At 44.7% G+C, this 20,054-nt stretch overlaps 1 protein-coding gene across 2 annotated transcripts in view; it reads left to right on the top strand.

The window, feature by feature from the left end:
* The window catches only part of LOC306792726 (mediator of RNA polymerase II transcription subunit 13-like), a 63,283-nt gene extending 44,158 nt beyond the window's left edge, over positions 1–19,125 (top strand). Inside the window, exons 5-31 of one of the 2 annotated variants that reach the window (XM_079290015.1) lie at positions 4,578–4,723; positions 5,051–5,257; positions 5,821–5,985; positions 6,087–6,243; positions 6,353–6,457; positions 6,787–7,443; positions 7,752–7,965; positions 8,052–8,130; positions 8,260–8,381; positions 8,598–8,676; positions 8,842–9,056; positions 9,378–9,553; positions 9,820–10,748; positions 11,026–11,205; positions 11,346–11,575; positions 11,690–11,888; positions 12,009–12,297; positions 12,396–12,648; positions 12,738–12,926; positions 13,041–13,264; positions 13,397–13,539; positions 13,715–13,873; positions 14,097–14,261; positions 14,605–14,768; positions 15,928–16,092; positions 16,354–16,463; positions 17,291–19,125. In XM_079290015.1, the coding sequence (XP_079146141.1) occupies positions 4,578–4,723; positions 5,051–5,257; positions 5,821–5,985; positions 6,087–6,243; positions 6,353–6,457; positions 6,787–7,443; positions 7,752–7,965; positions 8,052–8,130; positions 8,260–8,381; positions 8,598–8,676; positions 8,842–9,056; positions 9,378–9,553; positions 9,820–10,748; positions 11,026–11,205; positions 11,346–11,575; positions 11,690–11,888; positions 12,009–12,297; positions 12,396–12,648; positions 12,738–12,926; positions 13,041–13,264; positions 13,397–13,539; positions 13,715–13,873; positions 14,097–14,261; positions 14,605–14,768; positions 15,928–16,092; positions 16,354–16,463; positions 17,291–17,423 (5,854 nt within the window). In that variant the 3' untranslated portion in view covers positions 17,424–19,125. Of the gene's footprint in view, positions 1–4,577; positions 4,724–5,050; positions 5,258–5,820; positions 5,986–6,086; positions 6,244–6,352; positions 6,458–6,786; positions 7,444–7,751; positions 7,966–8,051; positions 8,131–8,259; positions 8,382–8,597; positions 8,677–8,838; positions 9,057–9,377; positions 9,554–9,819; positions 10,749–11,025; positions 11,206–11,345; positions 11,576–11,689; positions 11,889–12,008; positions 12,298–12,395; positions 12,649–12,737; positions 12,927–13,040; positions 13,265–13,396; positions 13,540–13,714; positions 13,874–14,096; positions 14,262–14,604; positions 14,769–15,927; positions 16,093–16,353; positions 16,464–17,290 lie in introns of both variants that reach the window. The other variant, XM_079290014.1, reaches the window with a different exon arrangement.
* The last annotated feature ends 929 nt before the right edge of the window (positions 19,126–20,054 follow it).

The raw sequence follows: 20,054 nt of genomic DNA, 5'->3' as shown, positions 1-20,054 counted from the left end.
GCGAGAGAGATGAGATCTAGGCAGACTCATTGATTGACTACTTTGCACTGGAGCCACTGAGACAGTATCTGATGTCATGTTTAGTTCAGTGTTATTTGAGTCATTTATTTGTGCTTTTATGGTGAAAGTTCAGGGGTGGCATCCCTTCGTTCACCCTTGATAAATATTTGGATTGCTGAATAGTTAGCATTTTCTCCTTTGAAACATGTTGTTCTCCATGTTGTCTGGAGTCTCTCTAGAGACGGAAAGCAGAGGACACGTGAGGCGTGTAACGGTAAAACCACTGGGAGGGGGCGAGAGAGAAAAGGAAGAGAAAGAGAGAAAAAACACACAGATCGATAGAGAGGATGGTGATACATCACAGCAACAGCCTTCCAACTGATCCTTTTCCTCTTTTTTTAAATTAGGACCACAGACATGAAGGTAAAAGCCAGTATTCCGTTATGTTTTGCTGTTTTTCAGGACTAAAAAAAAAATCTAATTTTGACTGCGATCGACTGATTTCCTTTTTTTCATTGCTTCTTGCGCCCATGGAGAAGGCGATGTGTGTGTGTGTGTGTGTGCACAGTGTGTGTCCTTGAGCACCTTTTCATTGTGAATCCATATACATAGTTGGAGCAGTATTTGAGCTCAATCATTGTGACAGCAACACTGGCTAAAAGCACCCACTGGGAGCCACTGGATAATACATCAAGCTAACTGCATCCCCCTTATGCTGGCGTTAATACCAGGGTGTAATGGGTGCGTGCAGGAACATACGCACACACCTGCGTGTCTGACAGTACAGGTGTTTAGGTTGGATTGGTTTGTATGGAATAAAGACATTGTGCCGGTGCAGTGGAAGGACGTTTAGAGCATGTGGACAGACACGCTGCTCACAAGAGCTCATAAGAGGGTAAACATCCTCTACGTCGGTCCAGTGTTGACGTTCTTGTGTTCCTAAGAGATCTGTTCAGAATATGGAGGAAGAGTTAGGCGGCTAGAAAGATGAAGATAACTCATAATAGTGCTGCTGTGGTGGCATTTAAGAGCATTTAAGGGACAGATTAAGGAGATTAATCCCCCAGATTTGAGAGTCTAAGAAATGCTATCATGCCTGCTTAGTGCACATGACTGTTAATGATATCTAAACAAAGGTATCGCATCATAGGCTTTAGATGCCTCTAACAGTGGGGGGGAAAAAAGCTTTGTGTGCACATTTCTTTTGAACTGTTTATTGCTTTCCAACTCTAATCTAATCTTGTTTTATGTTTTACTCTCACGGGGTTAGACATGAGAGCGTCCCCACAGCCGAGATAACCATTCCTATGTCGTGTGCATGTGATTGTACACACAGACGCATGTGTGTCGAGTCCATGATGCATGTCGGACATTAAGCAGCTCCCCTGCCGGCTGCCTGGCTGGCTGGTGGTGCTGTGATGAGGAGCAAAGACACATGTTGTCTCATGAAACCAACACAGTCCCTTTACCTTTTTGTTTTTCAGTGGCATTGATACGATGCACATATGTCTGTTGTCACATGTTGTCTTCCCTCTACATGCATACCATATATACACATTTGCACACATATGACAGCATATATTTTACTGTTTTTTTTGTTGCTGTTAACGCTGTCACACTTGACTTACCGTAGATATGGAGCCAAGTGAAATCGACACACAGACGTCGACACTGTGTGCGTGTGTTCTCCGGATCTACATTCCCTGATTGATTTCACCATAAAATTGTGCTCAGTAGCCATCCATTAAAACTCTGATCTCATCGATATGTGTGCAGCAATTGTAGTGCGTGGCACTGAATTATTCACCTCCTCCTCTTTCTCTCACACTCGTTTTGCTCTCACTCCTCATTTCACACTGTATCTTCCCTTCCTCGTCTTCCTAATTTCCGCTCTATCCTTCTATTTTCCCCCTTTTCCCCTCCTGTTCATGCATTTCCTTAATTGCTCTATACCTCTAGTGCTCACTCTGTCTCCATCTTTTTATATTGCCATCTTTCTTTCTGCCCTGCTCTTCCTCCTCGCACTCTCACTTCTTTTTCTCAATCCCCCACCACACACCCCCTCTTCTCTCTCTCTCTCTCTCTCTCTCTCTCTCTCTCTCTCTCTCTCTCTCTCTCTCTCTCTCTCTCTCTCTCTCCTCTCTCCTCTCTCTATATCTCTCCAGTACTGTCAGCCCTGAGGCGAGTCTCAGCCATCACTCCTCTTCATTTATTAATACCTGTACTCATGCAGCCCAGCACACACAGCTGCCTCACATCTCTGTCCACTGTACTCACACACACATATATACAAAACACACTTGCACGCATGCTTGCCGAGTGCACAAATGTCCCCCGAGGATGCAAGAAGCCCTGAGTGTCCACACACTCACACCCGCTTACTGTGCAGAAAAATGCCCTTTGTGAAAGGACAGGGAGCATCAATCCACAGCTGCGTCAGCCTACAGTTTGATGCTCTTTTTGTAGTTATGCTTTTCCCCTGAATCACATTTAATTGCACTTTATTGCAGCTGTAATAGGTCTCCGGTCATAATAGTTGCACATTAGTTAATGAAGACTGATTGCCTCTCTGTACACAATATTTAATTAAAAATGATATCATATTCATCAGTGGCCTTCTTTGGCCTCTGCTTTACAATGTATGCGGTAGATTTAATTGAGAGCACCAAGGTGAACAATTCTTTATCGGCACACAATACTTCCTGAAATATCAAAAAGTGTTGAGCCACTAATTCTTCTGCTTCGCTGTCTGATTCTATGACGGAGAAAGAGACAACGATACAAAGAGACAACAGATGATTTTCGACAGCGATTCCCCGGTATTTGGCAAGAGCTGCCGTTTTTTTACGAGGGGTCTTGAGGGAGTCATGTTTTTGTACTCTCATCAGTCCCGATCAGTCCTCACACATCTCGTAAAAATATATAAACAGAATTATCATCACAAGAGGGAAATAAATTCTAATGGATGCTTCATTTCACAGCCTTATTTAATCTGTACAGGCCAGAGCAGAGAGTGTAACACGGGGAAATACATACAATTTATGAATCGCCAATCACCCTATGAAAAAAAACATGAAAAGACCTCCGAGCTTATTTGTCTGAAGTGCCATTAGCCGTGTCTATCAACATAAGTAGATGACTTCATGAAGAGTCACTGCAAACACAGAAGACAATAGGAGCATTTACCGTCATGCTTTTCAATGGACTCATTGACTGTTGCATCAGGGCATGTCAGTCAGCTGGACTGGTGGTACTCTTGACTTGCAGCTGTCCCCCTGAGCTTCCCCATGCAGCTATATATAGCTCTTCATATGTGTCATGATGCACTGAGGACAAGGTTGGAGAGCAGCGCCATTGAAAGCATTTTGCCTCGTACAGATGTGAATTGTGGAAATGATAGACAAGCGCTGCTGTGTGTGTGTGTGTGTGTGTGTGTGAGAGAGAGCGCGTGCCTGGCGACTTGTGCTCGTGTGTGCTATGTATGCACTTTAGCGCCGCTCCTCCTCCTGTGATTGTGCACGATTGTGTTTCAACCATCAGATATGAGGGTGTGTTTATTCACCGGGAGCATCAGGAATCTTTATGAAGCAGAGAAATTGGCCTCTTCTTCTCTCTTTGGGTACACTCGGCGCCATCTGGAGGCTGCCACGGCCAACATCAAAAGATATTTGGCTCCCTCAAGACTGTGTTTAGTTCTGCCCATGAGTGACTGTGTGGAACTGGCCATTTTATTGAATTTGATGATCCATTCCAGCTCAAATGGAGGTCCAGCTCCCACAGGGCACAGGAGATATTGCATGGGCAGCAGGGTAATCACAAGGAGATTACAGTACCTGCTGACTTTATTCTCAGTCTTGATATATATATACAAACCAAGGTGGTAAGGAGCTTTATAGATTAAAAATATACATCAGTGAAGCCGTCTTGGTTGTTAATGATGTCCAGCCCGCCCACTGGTATGTAGATTGCAATAAGGCCCCAACAATTCCTCCTCTGAGATTAAAAAAAAAGGAGCAATGCCTGATGAACTACGCCTGGGCTGTGTAATAAAGAGAGCGCTGCATATGTAAACATGTAGTCGCCACAATCAGTCATAAGCAAATGAGGATTTATACCTGCAATAAGGAGCCCGTGTGGGAAATGATGAAGATGATCAATGTAGGTAGAGCTTAGCGAGGCTCTGGCAAAGTCACATTGCGAGTGTTGTTCTCTAAATTGCTGTTTGGAGAAAAGCGTTCATCGTCTGTCATGCCGCTGCCCGGAAGATCAGCACATCCGCGTTTGTGTTGCAATAGATGTGGTTTATGGGTTCATCTCACATTTAACATGATTAAATGTGATTTTGATTACATTTAAATCTCGATTCAATTATGTTAACAGTTGTGAGGGGAAATGTTCGTGTAATTGCACAACGAGATTCTGTTTTACAGTGCAAACTCATAACGCCAATTAATATGTTGTTCACATCTTCCTGTGATCCGCTCACTGATACACACAGAGAAGATCTACACCACTACATTCCTGTCCTGTTTCTGCCTGTCTGTGGTCTCACGGTCTAAAGCGTTTTCTGTCTCCAGCGAACACCTATCGTGCTCCTTCTCCTTCTTCCTCCACGGGGAGAGCAACGTGTGCACGAGTGTGGAGATCGCCCAGCACCAGCCTGCATACCACGTCACCGAGCACCACATCCACCTCGCACAGACCTCCAGCACGCCAATACAAGGTAATGGCATCAGGCTGTTGTTTTCATATTCTGTACACGGAACAAAAACTAAAAGTACGATGAGTAAGCATGCGCTTCAATGAAGTACAACCAGACATGTGTTATCATAATACAACATGCCGTAACTTACAAAAGCTGATGTTGTAATCTCTGGTAAACACAGGAATTAAAGAGGTGCTTTTGTGTGATTCTTTGTGGAGAAACTCGGTTTTACAGAATTGTTGATTAAATCAACTAATTGTGTGTTAATCGACTTAGAATTTCTTCGGTAGAGTTCAGCCCGACACCCTGCTTTCCCTTCTTATGATCTGTTTCATCCACCTGCAGTTATCCTGAGTCCGTACGGTCTGAGCGGCACTCTAACAGGTCAGGCCTTCAAGATGAGTGACCCAGCGACACGGAAGCTGATGGAGGAGTGGAGCTACTTCTACCCCGTGGTACTTCCGCAGAAAGAGGGAAGTGGAGAAAAGGCAAAAGAAGAAGCAAGCCAGGCCTATGATCGCAACTGTCACGCGGCAGTGGAGGTCATCGTAGGTATGGGGAAAAAAATCAACACGTTTGCTGGATTTAAAAGAGTGCAGAGCCTCCGTCTCCACGCTGTCTCCCGGGGAGTTACTCTAACAGCTTTGTCTAATCAGTCTGATCCCACCGTGTTGGTTTGACCTGATTATAATCAAACCTCGTATGGATACCAACAGCTTTTACATCTAAGACGGAAAGTCTGTCTCGTCTTTGCTGCCTGAAACGACAGTGACAAAGCCAAAGCGAGTGTGAAGGGATTCAGGATGATGTGTTTTATACGAGCAGTGACAGTGTGTGAATACATTAATGGATAAGGAGCAAGTATTGCATGAAGTATATCGATTCTTATATCCTTTTCTTCAGCACAATATGAATGAATGATTGGTTGCTCAATATATTTCATGCATAATCGTTATTTAAGGGGTATAGCTTAGTAAAAATGCTTAAAAACTAGCTGTTGTTTTTAACTGACTCCAACAAATGGTGCTCAATAAACCTTGCCGGTAGAAATGAGTAGCTGCCACCCTTTTGTTTCACAGCAGTGACTCATCCCCTTCTCCTTTTCGTCATCTTAGGAGGAGTGAGGATGACCTACCCAGCTGCTTTAGTGCTGATAGCCCAGGGGGACCTCCCACTGGAGCAGTCTCCACCTGTTGCTGCAGCTCAGGGCCTCAGCAGGGAGCCGAACCACTGCAGCGTGCCGCTCACACCGCCCACGTCACCGCAGCAGCCCTGCTCAGGTAAAACACGCACAGAAGCACCTTCGTACAGGAAATGACATACACAATGATCCCATGCTTAGTCCTGCATTTCAACATCTGTTCCTCCCTAATCGTTTCAGCGGACAGCGGCTTTGTGACCTCCATCTCCAGTGTCCCCACGCCAGACAACAGCATGGGTGTCGCCAGCATCAGCCCAAAGCATTCTGGGAAGAAGCTAACCTGTCAGGTCGTCCATCAGGCCTGGAGGGAGTGCTATCTCAACCAGCCTCAGCATGTGTAAGTTCAGCCATCGCTGAGTTTTGTTTCCAATGTTTGGTGTGATCACTGTGGAGGTGCAGCAATGCAGTTGATCTGGCGCCCTCATGGATCTTTTGGTTCCCCGCAGACTGAATCCGCCAACTGACATATCGCTTAAGAAAGAAGTGCCTAATGGAGTAACCACGTGGGACTTTAACGATCTGGGAGCGAGAGCGTCCTGCAGCTGCTCCAGGTACCACAGAGCAACATCCAAGCTGTTCAATACCAGCGTTATATGTATACCGTACTATACCGTGTGACCAAAAACTACAACTAAAATACTGTGATTAATTTGAGTCCAAGTGTGAGATCACAGTATAAACTTTAATAAAACCAAAGACTAATACTGCTCAGCAGTAAAGAGACAATGAATGAGGGACCTGTTAGGTGATGAAAGACATTTTGGAAACTCCAAGTCATTCATTGTTGTGAAATTAAAGCTACATCTCTGTAACAATTAACTTAAAGCAGGTTTTCACTCGTTTTTTTACTCATTTTTCTTCAACCTTGACTTTGTTGCAGGTTGAAGCAGCAGAAGTTGAATCTGACCACCACATCCACTGCCAACCCCCAGAATAGTGCCAACCCCACTCAGTCCTCCGGCCCGTCATTATACCCTCCCTCCCTGCCCAAACACAAGACCAGTGACAAGACAGAAAAGGCTGACAAACAGTCCAAGAGGCCAGCCATGATCCCCTTCCACCATCGTCTATCCGTCACTCAGGAGACCCCTCTGGAACAAGACTCACCAGGAGGGCCTCAGCTTGGGGGTCTTGTGGCTCTGGAGCCTTCCATGGAGCCTCTGGCTGCTCTGCCAAGCTGCAAGTATCCCAAACCTCTCTCCAATGGCAGAAAAGCCCCTGATTCCCTTCTCCATTCGCCAATGTCTCCACTTCCGCCCACACTCAGCCCACACCCCCGAGTGCAGGACCCAGACGTCCTGGACGGGCCTGTGGATATTCCCGTCTGTCACGACGGGGCTTTGGGGCTGGGGTTGATTACCAGCGAGACAGCAGTGTACACAGCTCTGCTGAGGCAGAGGGAGAACGGCGCCGGCTGGTGGAGAGGCTTCAGGACTCCGAGGACTGATAAGACTGACTGCAGACCCTGTGAAATCCCCACTGATAAATTAGAGGAAGTGAAGACAGAGACAGCCACTGAAGGAGCTCTGCTGAAGAGGTAGGAGAGAGAAACCACAGCAGTGTTTGCGAAACAAAAAGTTGGGAGAGGAAAAGCAAAGATGAACTTAGAATACAGATAAAGAGATTCTAGGCTTCTGGACAGTGCTGCCTGAGCCAGAATCATACTAGACACAAAACATCACCCGTAAAAACTGGGGGATTGACATACCCAATGAAAGCATTGATTCGATATGAGAAGAGATCTACGAGATAAGATACGAGAGCAGAAAAGAAACCAAGTAAGACAGAAAGAAAGAACTATCACTACGCATTGCTTGATTGCATTTGTCTCTTTTTCTCCTCCAGACTATATACACAGACTCACAAGAGGTTTAAGATCTCTGATGAGAGGGTGAGGGACCACATCCACACTTTGGGGCTGTTCCAGCATTCAGGTGTGGAGGCACTGCGGGAGCCTGGGGACGATCCTTACGATTTTAAGGAAGGAGACATTGAGTACACTTTCTCCTCTTCCAAGAGGTTAAAGGGTCAAGGACGAGAACCCAGCAAGAAGGCCAAGGTAGGACACGGGTTCAAAGAGTTTCAAAAACACAATGCAGCTGGACTTCATCTGAGAATATTCAGATTTTGTTTTTTATTCACAAGGGAGAAGAAATCACCAGCAATGGAGCACTGCCGGATGGGAATGATGCTATGTCCATTTTTAACTCGGCTCCAAAGTCAGGTGGGACATGGCCGCCGCCGCCGCCATCAACATCACATACATATTCTACGCTACACTGATATTTCACAGTGCAATTAGTGATGGGCAATTTGAAAGCATTGTCCTAAAGTTGTTGGTGTGTTGTTGCAGATGAATCAGGTCAGGACGATGCAGCTGCCAAAGGCAACCCTTCTCTGACCAGAGAGAAAGATCTGGTGGTCAACATCTCTGATCTCGACAACATATTTGATGAAGATGAGGAAGAGTTGGGGGTGAGGCATCATGGTTTATGTACCATAGTCTGACACATGTGTACTTTTTCTTTGGACGAACAGCATGTAAGATATTCTGTCTGACTCAAATGTTTTTCAGTTCAATGATTTATTGGAAACACAGGCTGAGGCTGACAAAATGTTATCAATTAAAGCTGATCCTCCATTATTATGTGTAATAATTTGTTTTTACACATAACTGCTTACCCCAACCAGCACTCAACCAAGCTACCAGTATCAACAGAAGACCGTCCTCTGGGGAAAGAAGGGAGAGTTGCTGTACCTTATCCATCAAGTGAGTCACTTCGACGAGTATTTAGTGAAATACATTTCTATCTAACGACAGTTTTTCATGTTTTTTTATGTATTACACCTATATAAACTACTTTCCTCCCTCTCCTCCTCCTCCTCCTCCTCCTCCCCTCTCCATCTCTTTTCCACATCTGTCTCCTTTCAGCAGTAGCAGACCTCCAGAGAATGTTTCCCACCCCACCTTCCTTAGAGCAGCACCCAGCCTTCTCTCCCATCACGATGTATCGTGACACGCCGAGCCAAGAGCCCCCTGCGCCCAGCGGAGCGGCTGACCACCTGCTGCCTTTAGCCTCCGCCCACTTTACTGAATATAGGATGGAGATTGAGGAGGGCATGGTCAGTCCCAGGCAGGAGGATCTCAAGGTGAGGAGAGGCGGATCGATCCCCAATTAACAGCCCATAGAGCAGCATCGTCAAGTGTGAACAGAGGAAATTACACTTTTCTATGATAATAAGGACTTTGACTGGTTCATTACTTCCATGCATTACTTCCATCTATTTAAAACTCTCATCAAGGGGAAGTCAATACAAGGACTTGTAGCTGATCATGCTCGCACATCATGTTGGAATTGTTTCACTGACGCCTGTAGCTTGTGTTGTGAGACCCCTTTATGCTCTTTTACTTTTGTGTCTATGTTGCGCATTGATTCAATTATATTTTCCACTCGTATCGTCTCTGTCCAGCCACAGATAGGCTCCTCCATGTTCGCTCCACTCGCCTGCTTACCCAGCCAGACTCTACCACAACTCAAGATTACCGAGCAGTGCTACTATCGTCCGTCGTGGGCCCTCTTGCCCAAAATGGAGCATTTCCCGGTCATGCATTCCCAGAATACCACTTTCATCAGAGATGGATACACGTGAGTAGTCAGCTGTGACAAGCTTTTATGACTACCCGATCTTCAATGTCCATAAAGGTAATTGTGCTATTGTTGTATGAACAGCAGTGTTGTGCAGGGGTTTATGGTTTCTGAAGGAGTACTATGTGAGGTTAGCTTTTTATCGTCACTGGAAAGAGTGCTGTTCTCTAAGGATGCTCTGTTTGGATGGAGCAGCCTCTTTGAGCTGCTGCCCAGACATCTGAAGTAATCATGTTTGTCTTTCCTTCAATGTGTGTGTTTTCCAGAAACATGCCAAGTGTCAACGCCCTCACAGACCAAGAGTACGGCCAGATGAGTGCCACCACTGCCTCTGTGAGCACCACCGCCGGCATCCTCCCATCTCCTGCCACTCCCCGCTTCTCGGTGCCCACTCCGCGAACCCCTCGTACGCCAAGGGGTATTAACGCTGCGAGCTCTGGGCAGGGTTCAGTGAAGCAGGATGGTACTGAGCTCAGCTCGCCGGTCTCCACGCCCTCCACCAGCCTGCCTCTTAGCTCTGTAGATCCCCTAGCTCGGCCAGGACCCTCCCTGCCTGAGGCCCACAGCCTGTATGCTATCCTCCTGCTCTCAGACTCCGTACTCAACGTCTTCAAGGATCGCAACTTTGACAGCTGCTGTATCTGTGCCTGCAATATGAATGTCAAAGGAGCAGATGTGGGGGTGTATATCCCTGATTCCACTTGTGAAGACCAGTACCGCTGTATGTGTGGCTTCAGTGCCATTGTGAACAGGCGGCTGGCCCACGGCACAGGCCTCTTCCTGGAGGATGAGCTGGATATTTACGGCCGGACTTCGGAGGTCGGCCGGGCGGCCGAGAGAAAGCTGGCTCTTTGCCGGCGGGATCCAACTATGGGTGACCCCAGGGCCAAGCGTGCACAGGACGCAGCCCCCGCCTCTCCGTTAGTCATGGTCCTTCTGCAGGAGCACTGTTCCCAGCCTATTTCCTCCCTGGCATCACTGCATCTCCCCCTCAGCTGTTCCTGCCATGGCCGCAAGGGGGCACTGCTCCAAAGCTGGATGTCTGAAAAGCAGTGGGCGGATGGGAGCGATGCCTGTGTGGACTGTTACAATGCCTTGGAGCAGGGGTTGCAGTATGTGGATAACCCCACAGGAGGGAAAGTAGATGCAGCTGTTGTCAGAAGTACAGCTCTTCACTCCTGGCCTCATACAAATGGTGAGAAGGGGTTTGAAAAATATACAACATACAAATAATTGAATGCATCCTTGGGATAACATTGTGTGATCAACTCCCTTAAATACAGCCCTACTTCACAGATCTTTCGTGAGAATAGTATTGCATGTATGTCCAGCTGCCTTTGTGTTATCTAATCTATGTATAGATGTGTTTTGTGTGTGTTCCTTTGTTTTTCTTGTGTATGGAATCATGTTAACTTAACATGTGTGTGCATCTGTTTATCCTTTTTTGTTTGTGTGTCTGCCCATCTCCACAGTGGTGGACATGAACATGTTGTCGTCCCAGGACATGGTCCGTATGCTGCTATCTCTGCAGCCTTTCTTGCAGGATGCGATCCAGAAGAAGAGAACAGGACGGACCTGGGAAAACATCCAGCATGTTCAGGGTCCACTCACCTGGCAGCAGTTCCATAAAATGGCCGGGAGAGGCTCCTACGGTGAGTCAACACATTCTTTGTTGTTTACTGGATGTTACCTGTAATGCTATAAACCTCTAAAGTGGTCGTCTGGAATGCACAGAAAAGTCATAATTTGACTGTAACTAACTTAAAAATGTTACTTTTTCTATTTGTCCAAGGTTCGGAGGAGTCTCCAGAGCCCTTGCCCATCCCTACAGTGTTACTGGGCTATGACAAGGACAGGGACTTCTTGGCATTGTCCCCTTTGGCGTTACCTTTCTGGGAGAAGTTGCTGCTGGAGCCGTATGGGGGGCAGCGGGATGTGGCGTATGTGGTGCTGTGTCCCAGTAGCCCTTCTCTGCTGGCTGCTGCCCGCGCCTTCTTCCAGGAGCTTAGCTCTGTTTATGAGGTAAGAGATTGAATTCTGAATCGGAAGTATTGCAGAATTTCAACACATATTGTAATATGGTGTCATAAGTGTTTCTAATGAGGGAATTAACAGAAGCTTTGACTCCGTTTCCAGACGTGCCGCCTAGGGAAGCACCGTCCTCTTGCCAAGGTGTCCAGGGACGGCCTTGTGCATGTGGGAGAAGAAGTAGAACCAGAAAAGCTGGAGGAGCTGGACGTGGACCAGTGGGTGACCGGACCCTGGGCTGGACAGCAGCACGCCGACAACCTCAGCAAACTTAAACTCTACGCTTATGCCTGCAAGCAGCAGCTTGGTAAGAATATTCAAACGGACTAATCTAATATAATTAATAAAATATCATTCCGGCACTTCTATTGCACTCTACCCTATTTTTGAAATCAGTTTTTTGAAATGATTATTTTCCTTCTTGCAGGTCCCCAGCTGTCGGCCCTCGCTTTGGACAGCAGTCTTCTGTTGCCTCCCACAGTTCAGCCTCCTTTAAACCCCACTTCTTCAACCCAGCCTGCCTCTTCTGGGCAGCCTCAAGCTTGGGGCCCTGAAGGCGAACAAGCTCCATCGGCTGTCGGTACAGGAAATGCTTCGACCCCGACTGCAGCAACCTCAAACCAGACAGGGGAGACAACCCAAGGTGCACCCAGCGACGCTAAAGGGCCTCCCAGTGCCGCTACACCAGCCAACACACCAGCAGAAAACCCCGAACTGTAAGACCCAAATGAATGAGGAAATGACTCGATTTCTGCCCCACACATTTCAACTGTTTGAATAAAAGCACAACTTCTTTCTTCTCTTGCTTTCTCAGCACGGCTGAGCAGGCGAGGATCGGCATCCCCACTGTGGCCGACACAATGGACAGCCTCGCAAACCCACCAGCTATTGTTATTTACATCGTGGATGCTTTTCTTAGCTCGAACGGCGCGAGAAACGAAGGGGGAGAGGAAGAAGAGGGTGACGAAGTGGAAGCCAGTAGCATTTGGCTACTAGGGCTACTTCGCTGCTACACAGAGATGCTACAGACTTTGCCCGAGACAATGAGACCTGCACTGGTGCTACAGGTAAGAAGTCTGAGATTTATGCTGAACAGAATCAAATAGAATTCTCTCTTGCGCTTGTGATCATCACCTTTTCTTTCCATCTTGCTTAGGTGGTGCCGTGCCAGTACCTTCTCCAGCCGGCCAGTGGGGAGAGCCATTTCTACCTGCAACATCTGCGCTCCCTGTCCTTCTCCTGCTATTCCCAATGCAGACGTCTGCTGCCCCAACTAACGCACATCAAGTCCCTGACTGGCTTTGGTCCAGTGTCAACTGTTAACTCTGTGCTTAAAGGTCCAGAGGTAGGCATGAGATTTGAGCAACGTGTGTCATATTATACACTGAAAATGAGTGTAATATACTTGCGTATATATGAATCCTCTTTTCTTTCTTGAAATCTGAATTTCCTCCTCCAGCATCCCAGCCCACTGCAGCTGTACACTCCCCCCTTCATCCTTGGTCCGACCCGTTCCAAGCAGCCAGAATCGGGGGAGATATGGGCAGAGCTCCCTCCCAAATACAATGTGCTCTTTGTCGGATACTGCCTATCACATGACCAGCGCTGGATCCTTGTGTCCTGCACTGACCAGCAGGGGGAGCTCCTGGAGACCAGTATTATCAACATTGATGTACCCAACAGGTGTGGGAAAGCGGTTTATGGGCCTGATTCTATGCACAGTTGTCCTTTTTTAATGGTTCTTCTTTTGCTACTGTTAGATAGTGCTCTGATCTCTCAACGTATTTCATTGTTTGGTTTTTTTTTCCACTTCAGAGCGCGACGTCCCAAGGTTTCAGCCAGAAAGATGGGACTGCAGAAGCTGTGGGAATGGTGCATTGGCATCATCCAGATGACCTCACTGCCATGGAGGATTGTGATCGGTCGGTTAGGCAGACTGGGCCACGGAGAGCTGAAAGGTGAGTGACGTCCGTGCAGAAGAAACCGGGCTCTGATGAACATACAACTTACTGAAGAGACTGATGAAGATGTATACCTGTTTGTTATTTGGAGAATATATCCCTGCTTTTATTCATTTTTTCTCATTTTGCACATGTTTCTCCCACCCTCTCTCTCTCTCTCTCTCTCAACCAGACTGGAGCTCACTCCTCGGGGAGCATTCCCTCCATTCAATAGGGCGCCAGCTGAAGGAGGCTTGTCGAATGTGTGGGATCTCAGCTGCCGACTCCCCCAGCATCCTCAGTGCCTGCCTGGTAGCCATGGAGCCACAGGGTTCCTTTGTGATCATGCCTGGTTAGTACTGTCCACTCTGTGAAACTGTGACTTAATGATGAGGATCTTTGAGGATCTGTAAATGAGCTACAGCATGAAATAAAAAATAGGAGTATATTCATGTGATATTAGGCCGTTACATTTGTATTTTTTTTTTTTTACAACTGATTTAAAAACATACTGTATTTTTAAGACCTTGTAGAAATAGAGACCTCTCCTTTGCTGTGTTTCTCTCTGCCTTCAGACGCAGTCACCATGGGCTCAGTGTTTGGACGCAGCACCGCTCTGAACTTGCAGACGTCGCAGCTGAACACACCTCAGGATGCTTCCTGTACACACATCCTAGTCTTCCCAACTTCTGCCACCACCCAGCTGGCACCCAGCTCCTACCCTACTGAGGACAATAATGGTAATAACGAGCAAAATAACAGTCATACCGGGTTATTATCGCAACATTTCCGATTTTGTCTTGAGACAAATGCAAATAAGCCGTTGTTTAAAATGAATTCGATATTATTTTGTACCAACAGGTGGCATCTTTGTGCTAAAACATCTCTCCCCCACAGTCACAAATGGCTTGTGCAAAACATGACGAAGTTCCATTTAGCCTGAAGACATGCCCCTTTGTGGGAATATTAACTGTGTTGGTGTGGAGTGACAACAAACTGGAGATGTGTTGATGTGAATTACCAAAGCTAAAGCTGATTGGGGCGGTGCTGACATTGCTTTTATCTCTTGTTTTCTCCCCTCAGACGACATGTTCGATCTGCCCTTTCCTGATGAACTGGAGAACGACATTGGCCATGACATGATGCTGATCACAGGCAACCTCCACCCGTCCCCCAACACCTCTCCTGTGCCCTCGCCAGGCTCTCCGTCCGGGATGGGAATGGGATCACACTTCCAGCACACCAAGGTGAGTCATGAGCCGGTGGAGAGAAATCATCCTGAAGGGACTGGAGCTGTTGCAAATGATCCGTCTTACAAAGGAAAATAATGACATGCTCTGCATGTGCAAACGAACATGCTGCTGTATTTACACCCGACAACTTAGACATTGATTTTGAAGAGGGAAGGAAGGCCGTGTGCTGCTTTGACTTTGCACAGGAAGCACACAGGGTGTAATCAGACGTAATAAATCTCGCTAGGCAACCTCGAAATACCTATAAAATGAAAAAACAAATATCACCTGTACAGTATAATAAGTATTTTGATTGCTATGTACAACTGTTAATCACATAAATGTTTTATGGGAACGATGATGCATACCTCAGGTTCAGATTTTGTACTTTGTGGTATGGGAGCTTCTTGACTGCAGTCCTTGCTGAGTGACACTTTACTATTTATCGAGCAAGAACCAGAATTATATGTTGGCCAAGTATAATAGATGCAGAGGAATTTGTCTTGGAGGCACAGGAGAAGAGACATGTTGACAACCTGTACGACGCAACATTTCATTCCGCGCCGACTAACTGTGGGAACAGTGTTCGGCTGTACAATAACATGTTGTAGGTCAAAGCATCTGGTACGCATACTCATGTTAGCTGTGTATCTCATCACCGCATTGACCTGCAGGCTAAAAATGCAAACATGTAGGGAGTTATTTAGCAAAAAACTTTGACTCAAAGAGAAACAAATATCAGCTCATGTGATATTTGTTGGTTGAAATCAGTGTTTTTACTCTTTAAATGGTGCTTTAGGAGCTTTATGTACAACTTAAACTACACTACAGTATACTATATATCTTCTGATCTACAAGGATTGCATGCAATTCTGCGTTTAAGCACAGCCAGAACATTGGAAACCAAATAATTAGCAGATGGCAATTGCTGAACGACAGATGTCTCTTTTAATAAAACATCAAAAAGGGTATTGTCAGTACTCTTTTCATGACAATTACATGTTTTTGTTGAAGGAGTTGAAGGAATACAACCCACTCATGCCGGTGCAAAGCCTTAGAATTGTACGACGTAGATGGAAGAATAAAATGTCCCAGGATTTGAAAGGATCACAATAAAGGGTTGATATTAATAACTGGCCTTCACCTGTGTGTGTGTGTGTGTGTGTGTGTATAGAACCAGGGAGAGCGCTTGCTGTCCAGGGACAGTCCACCAGAAGAGCTGAAGCAGCAGCCGCTGGCTCTGGGCTACTACGTCTCCACTGCACAAGCAAATGGACTTCCTCATTGGTTCTGGGCCTCCTGTCCGCATGCTGAGAGCCAGTGTCCACTCTTCCTCAAGGTACTCAAAACACGGCGTGTGTGTGTGTGGGTGTGTGTGTGTGTGTGGGTGTGTGTGTGTGTGTGTGTGTGTGTGTGTGGGGGGGGGTTAAAGAGACAAAGACTATTTCATTTGAGAGAAAGACAGAGAGAGAAAGAATAATTTGTCCAGAAATACTTTTAATTGTGTGATTAAACTTTGAAGATGCACACAGCTGCTCAATGGAGTATAGCCAGGAATGCTTCAACATTTGACATGGTGCCCTTTGTTTCTTTACTTCAGGCCTCCCTCCACCACCACATCTCCATTGCTCAAACGGATGAGTTGGTGTCCGACAAGGCAAAGAGGTCCCCTCACCCCTTAGACTCAAAGACCACCTCGGATGTGCTCAGGTAAATACACAACACATGTTGGCCCTTTAGATGTCTTTATCACCTGCTGTATAGAAAGCAGACACTGGAGGGTGAGTACAAAGCCTTCAAAGGCATTCGCCCATGGTCTTATTCAACTATGTGTTCAAAAATTCTGTTCTTTATGAGTAAGTGTTACATTTTCATTCAGTAACGTGTATTACCTCAGTAACATTGCAATGTGTGCTAAGAACAGATTCACGTGTTACAGTTGTTTGTTAATCAGTAAAAACATCTTATAATTTGCGTATCTATCATAACTGAAAAAATATGTCAATCATGGTTTCACATAACATGACAAAAACCTGTATTTATTGTTTTAATGGCTTGACTGAAATTTGAATTTCTCATTAATAATTGATTAATAATAAAGATATTATCAAAATAGAATGTCCAATACTTGGAAAGGTGCTAAATGTGAAATTGAGAGTATTTTACTTGCCTCTCGACGGCTCTCAATATTGCGAGAGTTAAGCTGGGCAACTCACAGCTAACGATGCTAACAGCGCTAACTGTGAACAAAGCACACACACACAGAGGGTGAGCGACTTCATTCTTTGCTGAGATAGACATTATATTTACACTGCAAATACTTGTTTGCAGCCGAATTAATGTTCAGAATGTTGAATAGTGAACCTTTAATAAATGTTCAACATCAATATTAGGAGTGAAAAACTTATTTTTTATGAATACTATTATGATGAAGGAAATCAACGTAAATTGACGGGTAAACCGTTGCAATATTTATCGTTTAAATATCTCTAAAAAGTCAGAAATTGTTGCTGAAATAGTTTCTTTTTCAAACACAGGTTTGTATTGGAGCAGTACAACGCCCTCTCCTGGCTGACGTGTACCCCTGCCACCCATGACCGCCAGTCCTGCCTGCCTGTCCACTTGGCTGTACTGATCCAAATGTACAACGCCATCCTGAACATGCTTTAACTGTGTGAGACTTCAAGGACGACTCTAGGGGGGGCTGATGGGTACCTTCATTTCCTCTGTGCCTACGCTTCCTCCTTCTGGGCACCAGAGAGCACCAGAGCTCTTTTGTTGCTCCGGCTGGACATGGATTAATGGCTGAATAAAAGACAGGGCAAGTCAGACTCTCCCATGCCTGGAATGTAATTAATAAGAAGAGAGAAATGCTCTGAACAATAACGTAACGTGTTAAACCACGACACCCTGCAAACCCAGTACGGTTTGTACCTTCACAACTGCTCCTGTGTCAGTTATGGTACTTCCTGAGAGGGAGAACAGATGGATCTATGCCCATTTTATTGACATATCACAGTTACTTTTTCCTGATCAAAATAGCATTATGTCCCAAATCGGGATACACCCTCTCAGTGGCATTTGACGCAGCATCGGATAATTACAGAGAGGCTGTTTACGGTTCTCTTTACACCTTCACCTGTGAAAAGTGACGTCTGTGCAGGGCCACATAACTCCATCTTGTACAACCAGCAAAGTGGCATGACTACACGAACACATGGCTTTGTTACATCAATGACGCTTTTACATTTTTGTATAGAACTGCACTGTTGAGCTTCTTGGGACTTGCAGTCGGTTGATGAAAACTTCTACTTTTACTCTGAAAGGGGCACTTTTTCCTCACCTTCCAAAGTGTTGTGGATATGAACACAATGGAGAATATTTGACCAGTTAGGACAGAAGTGTTTATAATGTAAGACAAACATTTGCAAAGAATTGAGACTTATTTTTAATATTTTAAACAAGAAAAGGAGAAACTTAAACAAGGCCTTTTCCCCAATTGACTGTTAATTGTCTTGGGATCTGAAAAAAAACAAAATGTAATTTTAATGCAATTGTAAAGATGCCATATTTATACAAATTATATCATGTCATAGAATTTGATATAAATATATAAATATATATATATGAATATACATATATATATATATATTACCTCTTCCAAGCAGGCACTTAATGATGAGGACGATGGAAACAACCATCTCTTTAAAAGTGGACACAGTATGAACATTTATCTTTTTTTTGTTTACTTTCTACAGATACTGAACATTTTACCTTTTTATTTAATGAGTTTAAATTAAACTAATTGATGCAGGAGATACAGTATACTCTATATTTATAAAGTGTTCCTCCTCTGCTAAAAAAAAAAACTTGAAATAGGCAGTAGAAGACCATGGTATTTGAACATTGCAAGGTTATTAAATATTTAAGAACGATGCTTTATTTCATTGGCGCGCCGAAATGATGTCAAGCCAGCCAATAGAAAGGCCCGTCTCTTCAGCTTCACCCCGTCTGCTCTTTGTTAGATTTCTAGCATGTTTGTATATACACTTTTCAGCTGTGTTTTGGGGAATTTTCTTAAAGCTGTACATTTCATGCTGGTTGGTTTACTTTCATGTGATTCATATCAAAGTATTTTTTTTTTTTTGCTGAGCTTTTGTTTTGATATACAGTATACAGTACAAAAGTCATTTAATTACAGCCAAGAGGTTGAATTGCCAAGTAAGTGTACACAAATGTACAGACGAGGGCAAGTTTGCAAAACAATGTTACATCTGTCATCACTTTGAATATCAAACAGATCCACTTTAGTGGGAGAGATCTGTTACTTTTACACTCTTTTTTAGTAAATTATTAAAACTCCTGAAAATGATGTTGTGTTTTGATCCAAAATACTTTAAACCACAGAAAGCTCTGTTCTTATTTCATTTTGTTTATTTGGGTCATCAAATACTGATAATCAGTATTCAGTATATACTCAAGCAATGCATTTCAGTACAAATGTACTTTTTACTGCACCACACGTATCGACTGTTCAGGTTAAAATGTCATCCAAAACATATGACACAGATAATGAAACATAAATTGTCTTATAAAATATGATATAAAGTAAACTAAATATTAAAAATAAAAATATTCAGTTAAAATTGGTTTGACTGCTGACAATACTTATGTACTCTTACATTTATAATTCCGGGCCTTAAAAGAGTATTTGTGAAGCGAGGTATACTTTTACTTAAGTATAGCCTCTGAATACTTTGACTGCTGATAATCAACTTGCAAAGTACATACAGTATATTAAAAGGCTAATAAAAAGTATTAGAAACACACACAAATCAGATGAGTTCAATATTTATTTTGAATTCCCTCAAAATTCCCTCTTGATATTTTTCGGTGATGAGATAAGTGATGATGTATGTCACTTCAGCTGGCGCTCGACAGCTCAAAGACAAAATGCTGTGAATGCAGTTTGCCTCAGGAATAATCATAATCTATCGAGCTGCGTGAAGATGAGCCTTTTATTACTCTGTGCTGTGAATAGGTGTACATCTCAGGCTGTGCCACAACCAGCATTTCTTCTGTCATTGTGAGTACGCCTGAATGATAACCTGACCTTTACTGGTTCTTTGAAGCAAATCAAAACTATGAACGATACTTCTGAGTGACAACTGTATCACCCGGCTGTTGTCCTTCCTGCTCAACAAGATAGTCTAGTTTCATCAGATATGTTGGGCTCACTCATGCAAACAGGTGTGCCACATTACCGTCCCACCGTAATCGCAATGAGGAGAACTGAAGCCT

This window comes from Melanostigma gelatinosum (assembly GCF_949748355.1).
Source record: "Melanostigma gelatinosum genome assembly, chromosome: 18".
NCBI classification, from domain to species: Eukaryota; Metazoa; Chordata; class Actinopteri; order Perciformes; family Zoarcidae; genus Melanostigma; species Melanostigma gelatinosum.
Note: the sequence above shows the minus strand (reverse complement) of the source record. Positions and strands in the feature narration are given on the sequence as shown.